Source organism: Mobula birostris, chromosome 24 (genome assembly GCF_030028105.1).
Source record: "Mobula birostris isolate sMobBir1 chromosome 24, sMobBir1.hap1, whole genome shotgun sequence".
NCBI classification, from domain to species: Eukaryota; Metazoa; Chordata; class Chondrichthyes; order Myliobatiformes; family Myliobatidae; genus Mobula; species Mobula birostris.
In genome coordinates, this window is record NC_092393.1 from 18,254,029 (window position 1) to 18,267,215 (window position 13,187).

Genomic DNA, 13,187 nt, shown 5'->3' on the forward strand with positions numbered 1-13,187 from the left:
CAAGGGAAGAAAGCTTATTACAGTTTATCCATTTTGTTTTCATTAACTTCTCTCCTTCACTTGCTCTTTCGCATTGCTTGCCAAGTATTGTTCAAGCAGTAACTGTTCCTCAAATGGTCAGTACTCCCAACAAGGTAATACTGGTCAGCTAGTCATTCTCAGGAACCAAGCATCACCCTGGGCATTGGTTGTTAACCAGATATGCAGATACTTACCCAAAATCAAAATCATTCCATTAAGATTCAGATTGAGAAACTATTGATTCTCTCACACTGGGGAAAACCACTTGTGCTATTTCAACATAATCTCAAGATTATTATCTGATTTTTTTTCAGCTCTCCATGAATGTACCATAACACTTTCATTTTTTGAAATCTCTGAATATCAAACATTCCTCTGAAGAGCGTATAGTCAGATGACCTGAGGAAAAGAGTGTTTTCCCAATCATTTGAATTGTAGTTTTATTACAAGAACAGTAAAACTGATTGATGTTTGCATGGTATGGGGCTGCTTGATTGATTCTTACTCACCAGAGTTGTCGTGACCATCTCTTCAAACCATTTAGATTGGGTTTGGTTGTACAGGTCTACACAGCGCATCAGTTCATCACCTGCAATTAGAAATGACATTAAGTGCTGGGTTAAAAAAGTAAACATCATCTACATTTTCACAATGGGTTTATCACATGACCTTTTATTAAACTTTGCCACTGTTAACTGTGAACTCTTGTTTCTCTCTGTACAATGCTGCAAGTCCAAGTGTGCCCAGCATATCCCCAATTTGTACCTCTATTATAACTTACAATTACAAATTCTATACAACACTGGACAACAAAGATATGCTTTCTGAATACTTTAGGGTATATCCTATGGATTTCTAGGCTGCTGATCATGAAAACCACCATGAAATTTCCCTATCACGCACCTTTTTTAAAAAAAATTGTCTATATTTGTTAACTCAATTCATAATTCAAGTCCATTTAAATGCTGCTCACAATGTAAGCTGAAGAGTTTTCTATCTTGTCCAGGCATGCTTAGGCAGCGGGGGTGGGGGAGAGAGTAGGGGGATGCTGCATGGCAGGACAGATTTTAGAAAGGCCATAAATTTCCGTGACGAATTTCAATATTTGTGACAGATGTTTCCCGAAGTAACTGATGACAAGATTAAAGATGGCATTGTTGTTGGTCCACAAATCAAACAGTTCATCAGTGACAGGCAATTTGAAGAACATGCAGGATCAGAGAAGATTGCATGGAAGACATTTGGGGGTGTTGTTGAAAATTTTCTTGGCAACTACAGAGCACCAAACTACATGCAGCTGGTTGACAACATGCTTCAAGCATACAAAACTATGAAGTGCAACATGTCACTAAAGATTAATTTCTGCAATGCCATTGAGACTTCTTCTGTGCAAATCCTGGCACTGTCAGTGAACGAGCATGGAGAATGATTTCACCAGGGCATTGCAGTCATGGGGAACCAGTATTAGGACAACTGGATTCCATCGGTGCTGTTTGATTATTGTTGGACACTAAGAGAGAAGCCTCAGACATTAAGCACAAACTAAAATCAGTATCATTTTTAGCTTAGTTGAAATACTGCAAAGTGTAGCATCATTATCCAATTAAACGCATTATATTCAATAAGAGTTGTTTTTCTCCAAATTCCTACATGATACAAGTAGTCTGAAATTATATTTGTGTTCAGCTTCAAGTGGTCTATCATAAATAAAAAAAAAATTCTGAGGAAGCAATACTTTTGGGAAAATTTGTTGTCCTGTGTAATGGGCCAATTGTGTTGGACTCTACCCACCAGGTGGAATCGGCAGAGTCATCTGTCATCATATCGGACTTGAGACTAGTAGGTCACTTGTCTTCAGTTAGCACAATATAAAGACTTCCCTCTACCCCGACCCCCAAAAGCACAAGGCAAGTCTGCGAAAGAGCTACACAGCACAAGAACAGAGATCATTTGGTCCAATTCATCCATGCCAATAAAGCTGTCTACTTTAAGCTGGTCCCACTCCATCATGTTTGGAGCATATCACTCTAAACCAAGGGTTCCCAAATCCCTCAGTTAACGGTAAACATAGAAACATAGAAAATAGGTGCAGGAGTAGGCCATTCGGCCCTTCGAGCCTGCACCGCCATTTATTATGATCATGGCTGATCATCCAACTCAGAACACCGCCCCAGCCTTCCCTCCATACCCCCTGACCCCCGTAGCCACAAGGGCCATATCTAACTCCCTCTTAAATATAGCCAATGAACTGGCCTCAACTGTTTCCTGTGGCAGAGAATTCCACAGATTTACCACTCTCTGTGTGAGGAAGTTTTTCCTAATCTCGGTCCTAAAAGGCTTCCCCTCTATCCTCAAACTGTGACCCCTCGTTCTGGACTTCCCCAACATCGGGAACAATCTTCCTGCATCTAGCCTGTCCAATCCCTTTAGGATCTTACACGTTTCAATCAGATCCCCCCTCAATCTTCTAAATTCCAATGAGTACAAGCCCAGTTCATCCATTCTTTCTTCATATGAAAGTCCTGCCATCCCAGGAATCAATCTGGTGAACCTTCTTTGTACTCCCTCTATGGCAAGGATGTCTTTCCTCAGATTAGGGGACCAAAACTGCACACAATACTCCAGGTGTGGTCTCACCAAGGCCTTGTACAACTGCAGTAGTACCTCCCTGCTCCTGTACTCAAATCCTCTCGCTATAAATGCCAGCATACCATTCGCCTTTTTCACCGCCTGCTGTACCTGCATGCCCACTTTCAATGACTGGTGTATAATGACACCCAGGTCACGTTGCACCTCCCCTTTTCCTAATCGGCCACCATTCAGATAATATCTGTTTTCCTATTTTTGCCACCAAAGTGGATAACTTCACATTTATCCACATTAAATTGCATCTGCCATGAATTTGCCCACTCACCCAACCTATCCAAGTCACCCTGCATCCTCTTAGCATCCTCCTCACAGCTAACACTGCCACCCAGCTTCGTGTCATCCGCAAACTTGGAGATGCTGCATTTAATTCCCTCATCCAAGTCATTAATATATATTGTAAACAACTGGGGTCCCAGCACTGAGCCTTGCGGTACCCCACTAGTCACCGCCTGCCATTCTGAAAAGGTCCCGTTTATTCCCACTCTTTGCTTCCTGTCTGCTAACCAACTCTCCACCCACACCAGTACCTTACCCCCAATACCGTGTGCTTTAAGTTTGCACACTAATCTCCTGTGTGGGACCTTGTCAAAAGCCTTCTGAAAATCCAAATATACCACATCCACTGGTTCTCCCCTATCCACTCTACTAGTTACATCCTCAAAAAATTCTATGAGATTCGTCAGACATGATTTTCCTTTCACAAATCCATGCTGACTTTGTCCGATCATTTCACCGCTTTCCAAGTGTGCTGTTATCACATCCTTGATAACTGACTCCAGCAGTTTCCCCACCACCGACGTTAGGCTAACCGGTCTATAATTCCCCGGTTTCTCTCTCCCTCCTTTTTTAAATAGTGGAGTTACATTAGCCACCCTCCAATCCTCAGGAACTAGTCCAGAATCTAATGAGTTTTGAAAAATTATCACTAATGCATCCACTATTTCTTGGGCTACTTCCTTAAGCACCCTGGGATGCAGACCATCTGGCCCTGGGGATTTATCTGCCTTCAATCCCTTCAATTTACCTAACACCACTTCCCTACTAACATGTATTTCGCTCAGTTCCTCCATCTCACTGGACCCTCTGTCCCCTACTATTTCTGGAAGATTATTTATGTCCTCCTTAGTGAAGACAGAACCAAAGTAATTATTCAATTGGTCTGCCATGTCCTTGCTCCCCATAATCAATTCACCTGTTTCTGCCTGCAGGGGACCTACATTTGTCTTTACCAGTCTTTTCCTTTTTACATATCTATAAAAGCTTTTACAGTCCGTTTTTATGTTGCCTGCCAGTTTTCTCTCATAATCTTTTTTCCCCTTCCTAATTAAGCCCTTTGTCCTCCTCTGCTGAACTCTGAATTTCTCCCAGTCCTCAGGTGAGCCACTTTCTCTAGCTAACTTGTATGCTGCTTCTTTGGAATTGATACTATCCCTAATTTCTCTTGTCAGCCACGGGTGCACTACCTTCCTTGATTTATTCTTTTGCCAAACTGGGATGAACATTTGTTGCAGTTCATCCATGCAACCTTTAAATGCTTGCCATTGCATATCCACCGTCAATCCTTTAAGTGTCATTTGCCAGTCTATCTTAGCTAATTCACGTCTCATACCTTCAAAGTTACCCCTCTTTAAGTTCAGAACCTTTGTTTCTGAATTAACTATGTCACTCTCCATCTTAATGAAGAATTCCACCATATTATGGTCACTCTTACCCAAGGGGCCTCTCACGACAAAATTGCTAATTTACCCTTCCTCATTGCTCAAAACCCAGTCCAGAATAGCCTGCTCTCTAGTCGGTTCCTCGACATGTTGGTTCAAAAAACCATCCCGCATACATTCCAAGAAATCCTCTTCCTCAGCACCTTTACCAATTTGGTTCACCCAATCTACATGTAGATTGAAGTCACCCATTATAACTGCTGTTCCTTTATCGCACACATTTCTAATTTCCTGTTTAATACCATCTCCGACCTCACTATTACTGTTAGGTGGCCTGTACACAACTCCCACCAGCGTCTTCTGCCCCTTAGTGTTACGCAGCTCTACCCATGTCGATTCCACATCTTCCCGGCTTATGTCCTTCCTTTCTATTGCGTTAATCTCTTCTTTAACCAGCAACGCCACCCCACCTCCCCTTCCTTCATGTCTATCCCTCCTGAATATTGAATATCCCTGAACGTTGAGCTCCCATCCCTGGTCACCCTGGAGCCATGTCTCTGTGATCCCAACTATATCATAATCATTAATAACAATCTGCACTTTCAATTCATCCACCTTATTACGAATGCTCCTTGCATTGACACACAAAGCCTTCAGGCGCTCTTTTACAACTCTCTTAGCCCTTATACAATTATGCTGAAAAGTGGCCCTTTTTAATGCTTGCCCTGGATTTGTCGGCCTGCCACTTTTACTTTTCTCCATAGTACTTTTTGTTTCTACCCTCACTTTACACCCCTCTGCCTCTCTGCACTGGTTCCCATCCCCCTGTAGTGAACTAACCTCCTCACGCCTAGCCTCTTTAATTTGATTCCCACCCCCCAACCATTCTAGTTTAAAGTCACCTCAGTAGCCCTCGCTAATCTCCCTGCCAGGATATTGGTCCCCCTAGGATTCAAGTGCAACCCGTCCTTTTTGTACAGGTCACGCCTGCGCCAAAAGAGGTCCCAATGATCCAAAAACTTGAATCCCTGCCCCCTGCTCCAATCCCTCAGCCACGCATTTATCCTCCACCTCATCGCATTCCTACTCTCACTGTCGCGTGGCACAGGCAGTAATCCCGAGATTACTACCTTTGCGGTCCTTTTTCTCAACTCCCTTCCTAGCTCCCTATATTCTCCTTTCAGGACCTCATCCCTTTTCCTACCTATGTCATTGGTACCTATATGTACCACGACCTCTGGCTCCTCACCCTCCCACTTCAGGATATCTTGGACACGATCAGAAATATCCCGGACCCTGGCACCAGGGAGGCAAACTACCATCCGGGTCTCTGGACTGCGTCCACAGAATCACCTATCTGACCCCCTTACTATTGAGTCCCCTATCACAACTGCCCTCCTCTTCCTTGCCCTACCCTTCTGAGCTACAGGGCCGGTCTCTGTGCCGGAGGCACGGCCACTGTCGCTTCCCCCGAGTAAGCTGTCCCCCCCAACAGTACTCAAACAGGAGTACCTGTTGTTAAGGGGCACAGCCACCGGGGTACTCCCTATTACCTGACTTTTCCCCTTCCCCCTCCTAACCGTGACCCACTTGTCTGCCTCCCATGGCCCCGGCGTGACCACCTGCCTGCAACTCCTCTCTATCACCTCCTCACTCTCCCTGACCAGATGAAGGTCATCGAGCTGCAGCTCCAGTTCCGTAACGCGGTCCCTTAGGAGCTGCATCTCGATGCACTTGGCGCAGATGTAGACGTCCGGGAGGCTTGTAGACTCCAGGGCCTCCCACATCCAACACCGAGAACAGCAAACTGCCCTCACACTCATACTGCCCCTCTCCTCAAATAACAACAGAAAATGAATGCCAAACCTCCCTCGCCTCGCCTGTTTCCGCCTAAGCCAATTGAGCCGAAGCCCTTAAGTCTTCACTCTGCTCCCAGCTCACTCCGCAGCCCGCAAACTCCGCTGCCCGCTCTATGAGGCTCTGTTCCTTTTAAATCTGCCGCGCTGCACAGCCCGACGTCACACGCCTGCGCAGTCCCGCCTCTCAGAACGCCGTTGGAGAAAAAAAATAACGAAAATTTCAAAAATGTCTTTCTCGGCACTCCCACTCAGACTCTCAGACTCCTTCTTCGAATCCAATAAAACAAGTTGGGATCCCCTGCTCTAAACCATCCCTACCCATGTATTGCCTGAATATCTTTTAAACATTATAATTATATTCTCTACTACCACTTCCTCTGGCAGCACATTCCATGTACCTGCCACCTTCTCTGTGAAAAATGGTTCCTCAATTCACTATTAAATCTTTCCCCTCTTGCCATCTCTTTGCTTCCGATTATAAAGCTCTTAACAAATTCTGAATGTCAAGGACATTTAAAAACTTATTGAAATAAAAAGTTTTAAAAAGTAAAAGCAGTTAAAACCAATAGAATTTTTGGAAAATATTAAAGTAAAACAAAATAACATTCCCTTTTCCCTTTCAATTTTCATGCATATAAATCTCAGCAAGATAGGTCTCAGCCAATGGACTTGATGAAGAGGCTAAAACATTGTATACTTGAGGCATTCAGCCATGCCTCAGCAACAACACTACCTGCCCAACATCCAAACTGGTCAGCAGACTTCTAGTCCAACCACACAAGTCAAAGGAATACTGGGTGAATGGAGACATGTACAAGTTAAGATGCAGTTTGCACACCAACAGCCAGAAGACAGAGCTCTCACACAGAGAGCTGAAGAACTTGTTGGGTCATGCAGCATCAATGGAGTAAAGTGGAAAGTCAACATTTCAGGTCAAGATGAAGGTTCTTTGGCCAGGATTTCAAATGTCCATTTCCATCAGTAAATGTGGCCTTACATGCTGAGTTCCTTCAGTTCTCTCTGTATTGCTCCAGATTCCACATGTGCAATCCCTTGTATTAGCAGTTTACAGTGCTTAAGATTATGTATGCTGGAACCCAGAGGTTGTCCAAAACTATTCTGGTGTTGCTAAGGCTGAAGGTAACAAAAGCTGTAGATGAGATTTACCATGACTGTGGTGTTGGAAGTGGGCTCTGTTAATGGTGGGACGTATGGTTCTGTGTAAGAAACCCTTCAAATGCAGCTTCAAAGTTACAAAAACCTGACACAAACACAGATGAATTTGATAACTGGGGGATGGAATGAATGACAGGGCACATGAAACCAATGATGCAGAAACCCTATCAAATGGGAAACGTACATTAAAGCACCTCTTGCAATGCACCCCATACTTGGTAGAGTTCAACTGGTATACAGAGACACCCTCCTTCAAAGCCCTCTCATTCTATGGGGGAACTGTGATAGCTGTCAGTTGGATCATTAACATCAGCAGTTCAGGGTGGTAATGGGAGCAGTCACAACAAAGAAATATGGAAGGACTAACCTATGTGGAGGGAAATGGATGATACAAGACTCCTCAAGCACGGAGCTATCTGGGGTATTGCCCTTAAGTAATAAAATTGTATCCTTGGGTTGAGTTCCACTTCCAGTAGAGGCCTCATAGGCCTCATACATACATATGTTTGTGCAAGTGATGTCAAAGAAAACATGGTACACCATTTAACAGCACAACGCATGCCCTGTATTGTCTGGGTGTCTGCCCTTCGTACACATGTGCAGGACTTGGATTAAAAAAACAGAGAGACACTACCAGCTCACAAGGCAGACAATCAGATTTCTAAAATTCAAAGAAATACATTAAAAAATAATGCTTACTACACAAATTCTTGGCCAGTGGCTTTGCTCTTCCCAGTATTTTGCTGCAAGAAACTTCTCATCCAAAACTACACAATGCACAACTGGGTAAGGACTCAGCAACAGAAGAGGGATTGAGAGAGGCGGTGATGATAGAGAGTTTGTCAATGTAGAGTCAGTTATGTCATTAACAAAATCATGCACTATGATAATTAAATGGTATCTTAACGTACTTGTATGCATTAAATATTTTAAAATTAGAATCATAGCAACTTAAGAGCACAAAAAGAGATAACTTGCCACATTGTGAAATAACGGAATGTAATTTAAAAATAACTGAATGTAATTTAAAAATACCAGTGTTAGAGTGAGAACAGAGATTAGTGGTTACTTAGGAACTTGAGGTAAGTAGGTGAAAACAAGAACAAAGAGGCACCTATATTTAGCTCCACAGAAATCCCAGTCAGTTCCAGTTTAAAATGGAGTAACACCTGTAGAATATTTTGCGCTTTTACTGATTTTGTAGTTTATAGTAAGTTTCTAGCTTTCCACTGTACCTCAGCCACAACAAATTTCATGTCAGAAAAGACAGTGATAAAAAAAAAACTGATTCTGACAGACGTCAAGCTGGGGAATTGTGCAGGCTGCTGGCACAGGAGACATTCTGTCCCACAATCATAGAAATTGTGCGGTATCTCAGTGATCTTCATGGCTGGGTTCTCATCCACTTGGGCAAGGTGCTGCAGTCAGGGATCAGCATCAGCAGTTGGACCACAGCAAAAGTTGAATCAGGATCAGAATCTGGTTTAATATTGCCGGCAAAGAGGGAAAAAATATCATTCTCCAGTCAGAAATCTGATGGTGGAGGGGATGCTGTTCCTGAAACGTTGAGTGTGTGTCTTCATGTTTCTGTACCTCCTCCGTGATGGTAGCAATGAGAAATAGGCATGTCCTGAGTGTTTGGGGTCCTTAGTGATGGATGCTGCCTTTTTGAGGCATCGCCTTTTGAAGGTGTCCTAGATCCTGGGAAGGCTAGTGCCCATAATGGAACTGACTGAATTTACAACTTTCTGCAGCTTTTTCTGACGCTGTGCATTGGAGCCTCCATGCCAAATGGCAATGCAATGAGTTACAGTGCTCTCCACCGTACATCTGTAGAAATTTGCAAGTATCGTTGTTGACATACCAAGTCTCCTCGAACTCTTAATGAAATACAGTCACTGCTGTGCCTTCCTTGTAATTGCATCAATATATTGAGTACAGGATAGATCCTCAGAGATGTTGACACTCAGGAACTAGAAACTCCTCATCCTTTCCACTTCTGATCCCTTGATGAGGACTGGTATGTATTCCCTCAATTTCCCCTTTCTGAAGTCTACAGTCAAATCCTTGGTCTTACTGACTGACTTTGAGTGCAAGATTGATTTCGCGACACCACTCACTCAACTGATCTATCTCACTCCTGAATGCTTCCTCATCACCATCTGAGTTTCTGCCAATAATAGTTGCACTGTCGGCAAATTTATAGATGGCATTTGAACTGGGCCTAGCCACACAGTCGTGGGTGTACAGGGAGTAGAGCAGTGGGCTAAGCATGAACCCTTGAGGTGCACCAGTGTTGACTGTCAGCGAGAGGGATGGTATTTCTGAACTGCACAGACCGTGGTCTTCCTGTGAAGAAGTCAAAGATCTAGTTGCAGGGGGAGGTACAGAGGCCCAGGTTTTGGTTGAAAATTAGAAATGAGGGTATGATTGCGTTGAATGCTGAGTTGTAGTCTATCAACAATAGGTATTGTTATTGTCCAGGTGATCCAAGGCTGGGTGGGGACCCAGTGAGACTGTATCCCAGTAGACTGCCGCATCAGAATTCAGAGAAGGTTTGACCTGCCAATCAACAGAAGTCATGCCTAATCAGCTCATTAGCACACTGACCCCTGGCAGTCACAAGTATACACAAGGCTCAACTTAGGGTATAGAGGGATAGGGAGAATGAGAAGGGGATTTCTGTTATACTTTTCTTCCAACTTCAAGTGAAGGAATTTCATGCACAATAACACAAAACACTTTTCTTGCTGTATATTAAGAATACCCAGTTACAACTTCTCCATACCAATATCTCAATACCAGCCCTCAATAAATTTAGGTAGAGGAAGGGGGATAAGGCAATGAGGAGAGGCATCAGTCCTGCAGAAATTGTTGGGTGCTGCCAATGGAAATAAGAATTGATCCATTGATCAAGCACCAACTGGAACAAATTCTAGAAATCCTGCAGGTGATGAAGCAGAGCAGCCTCTATCCGAGAAGTGACCTGGATCCACTCTAATTTGCTTACAGTCAAAATGGATCAACAGTATTAGCTCTTCACTCAATCCTGGAACACCTGGACAGTAAAGACGCTTACATCAGAATGCTCTTCATTGATTACAGCTTGGCGTTCAATACTATCATCCTCTAAAAACTAATCAATAAGCTTCAATTCCAAGTCTTTGGCCTCAATTCCTCTCTGTACAACTGCATCCTCATTTTCCTCGCTTGCCAATGCCAGCCAGTTTGGATTGGCAACAACATTTCCTCCACAATCTCCATCAGCACAGGTGCACCACAAGGCAGTGTGTTAGTCCACCGCTCTATTTGCTTTTTTCTTATGGCTGTGAGACTAAGCACAGCTACAGGGCCTTATTTAGGTTTGCCGACGACACCAGTGTTGTTGACTGAATCAAAGGTGGTGATGAATCAGAATACAGGAGAGAGCTTGAAAATCTGGCTGAGTGGAGCCAAAACAACAACCTCTCACTCAAAGTCAGCAAGACCAAGGAGATGATTACTGACTTCAGCAGGAAACCAGAGGTCCATGAGCCAGTCCTCATTGGGGGATCAGAGGTGGAGAGGATCAGCAACTTTAAATCCCTCGGTGTTGGCATTTCAGAAGAATATTCCTGGGTCCAGTGGCATTAAAAAGAAAGCACAGCAGCGCCCCTACTTTCTTATAAGCCTCCAAATATTCAGCTTGTTAACTAAAACTCTGACAAACTTCTACAGATATGTGATGAAGATTATCTTAACTAATTGCATCATGGGCTGGTATGGAAATACCAATGCCCTTGTATGGAAAAGCTTACAAAGAATAGTGGTTACAGCTCAGTCCTTCACAGGCAAGTCCCTCCCCACCCCTGAGTACATCTATACTCACAGGAAAGCTCAAGGACGTCCACCATCCATGTTCTCTTCCTACTGCTGCCATTGGGAAAGAAGTACAGGAGCCTCAGGACCCATACTACCAGGTTCAAGAACAGTTATTACCCCTCTGGAATTTTGTGGCTATCTAGAAATGTACAAAAATATTACTATGTAGATCTAATTGTTTAATGCTATTGTGTAGTGACTTCGGGATGACACCAGTTATAGAAATTGCTATTGGGACAATACATACCCTGCTCTTGCTCCATAGTTTTTCATTTTCCTATTTTAATTCAGCATATTTCTGGTGTTTTCTGCTTATTGGTTTCTGTACGTTATGTATGCTTGGAAGGGCTATATCTATTTAGTAAGTTCTGTTTGCTTGTTTATCCTATAATATTATATCCGGACAGTTGTTATGGATTATCCTATTCATAATAATGGATCAGTCATAATATAACTTGTAGGACTGTGACTCTAAAATTGGATCAGGCTTGTATTTATAGTAAGATATGGTGTCTTTTATGAGTTTATATTTTAAAGCAAGATTTTAGTGAATGATGTTTGCCACTTCATTGTGCCTTCTATCCAATCAGATTGAGTTAAACTGCTGCAGGATCCTTTAATGCCTTGGATTGTTTCTGGTTTCTCCTGGCACATTCTGCAATTATCATCTTAAATTTTTCTGTCTTTCGTTATTTATTTTTCTTTTTTTTTTGTGTTAACCACCTGGTCCTGTACTCCCAAAGGAATTCTTCTGTTTCTGGGAAGAGATCTCCAACTCTGAGCCAGGCATCTGTTACTTCCTTGTTGACACCTAGTCTGTTCAGATTATGAGGATGTCTTCCATGGAGGGTCGTGCTCTTCCGTTCGTTAACTTTTTCTTCAATAGTGATAAATTTTTTCATTTTTCTGGGCTGTGCTTTCATTTAGGTTTAGTGATGTGTACCATTTATCAGAATGGCATATGCTCGTGTGGATTGCTGAATCCTGTTTTTGTGGATGAAAATATATCCTTAGAAGTTTTATCTGCTGTTGTGTAAATTTTTTATGTCTGTGATTCCTCTTCTTCCTTCTGTCCCTGCTAGTTTGATCTGCTCCTTAATCTAAGTGCGGACGAGTATACATAGTGTTTTCCAAAATTTGTCATTTCAGTTCTTATGTATCTTTGTAAATTTTCCAGATCATTTTGGACCAAGATATTATGGCAAAAGAACACTTTAGCTATTCTTCCTGTTATTTTTTTTCCTTTTTTTTTTGCATTTGCAGTTTGTAGTTTTTTGAAACATTGGTTGTTGTCTGTCCTGTTGGGTGCAGTCTTTCCTTGATTCTATTGTGCTTTTTGTATTTACTGTGAATGCCCACAAGAAAATAAATCTCAGGGTTATATATGGTGACAGACCTGTACTTTGAAATTAAATTTACTTTGAACTGTGCCAACCAGTAGCTGAAAAGAATTCATGTGTATATTGAATATTGTTTTACTCAACTCAGATGATGTCACTTTCCTGGAAGTAAAATAAGTAACACTATGGCCTCACAGGGTTGTACCACAAGATGCAAATCTTCTGAGTGTGAAATAAATGCTAAAAATGATAGGGTTCAGGCAAGAAAACTTCTGGCTTCATATCCATAAAGCTCAATTATCAAGACTACAGTCATTTTGGCTCAACAAGGTCAGGAAACATTTACACTGATCTTGAATGATTATAATTGTCAATGCACAGATCATGTTGCTTCCAAAAATGGAGACACAAGAGATGGCAAATGCTGGATATCTGGAGCAACACACAATTGAGCTGGAGGGACTCAGCAGATCAAACAATATACTGTAGATCAGTGCAATACTGTACAGGCCTTTCGCCGACGATGTTGTGCCGATGTTTTAACCTACTCCAAGATCAATCTAACCACATAGCCCTCCTTCTTTCATTCATCGACGTGCCTGTCTAAGTCTCTTAAATGCCCC

At 42.6% G+C, this 13,187-nt stretch overlaps 1 protein-coding gene across 2 annotated transcripts in view; it reads right to left on the minus strand.

Moving 5' to 3' along the window:
- Nucleotides 1-13,187, minus strand: part of gas7b (growth arrest-specific 7b) — a 527,545-nt gene that overhangs the window by 23,782 nt on the left and 490,576 nt on the right. For both annotated transcript variants that reach the window (XM_072241983.1, XM_072241984.1), the window contains exon 12: nt 531-610. In XM_072241983.1, coding sequence (XP_072098084.1) covers nt 531-610 — 80 coding nt within the window. The remainder of the gene's footprint in view (nt 1-530; nt 611-13,187) is intronic.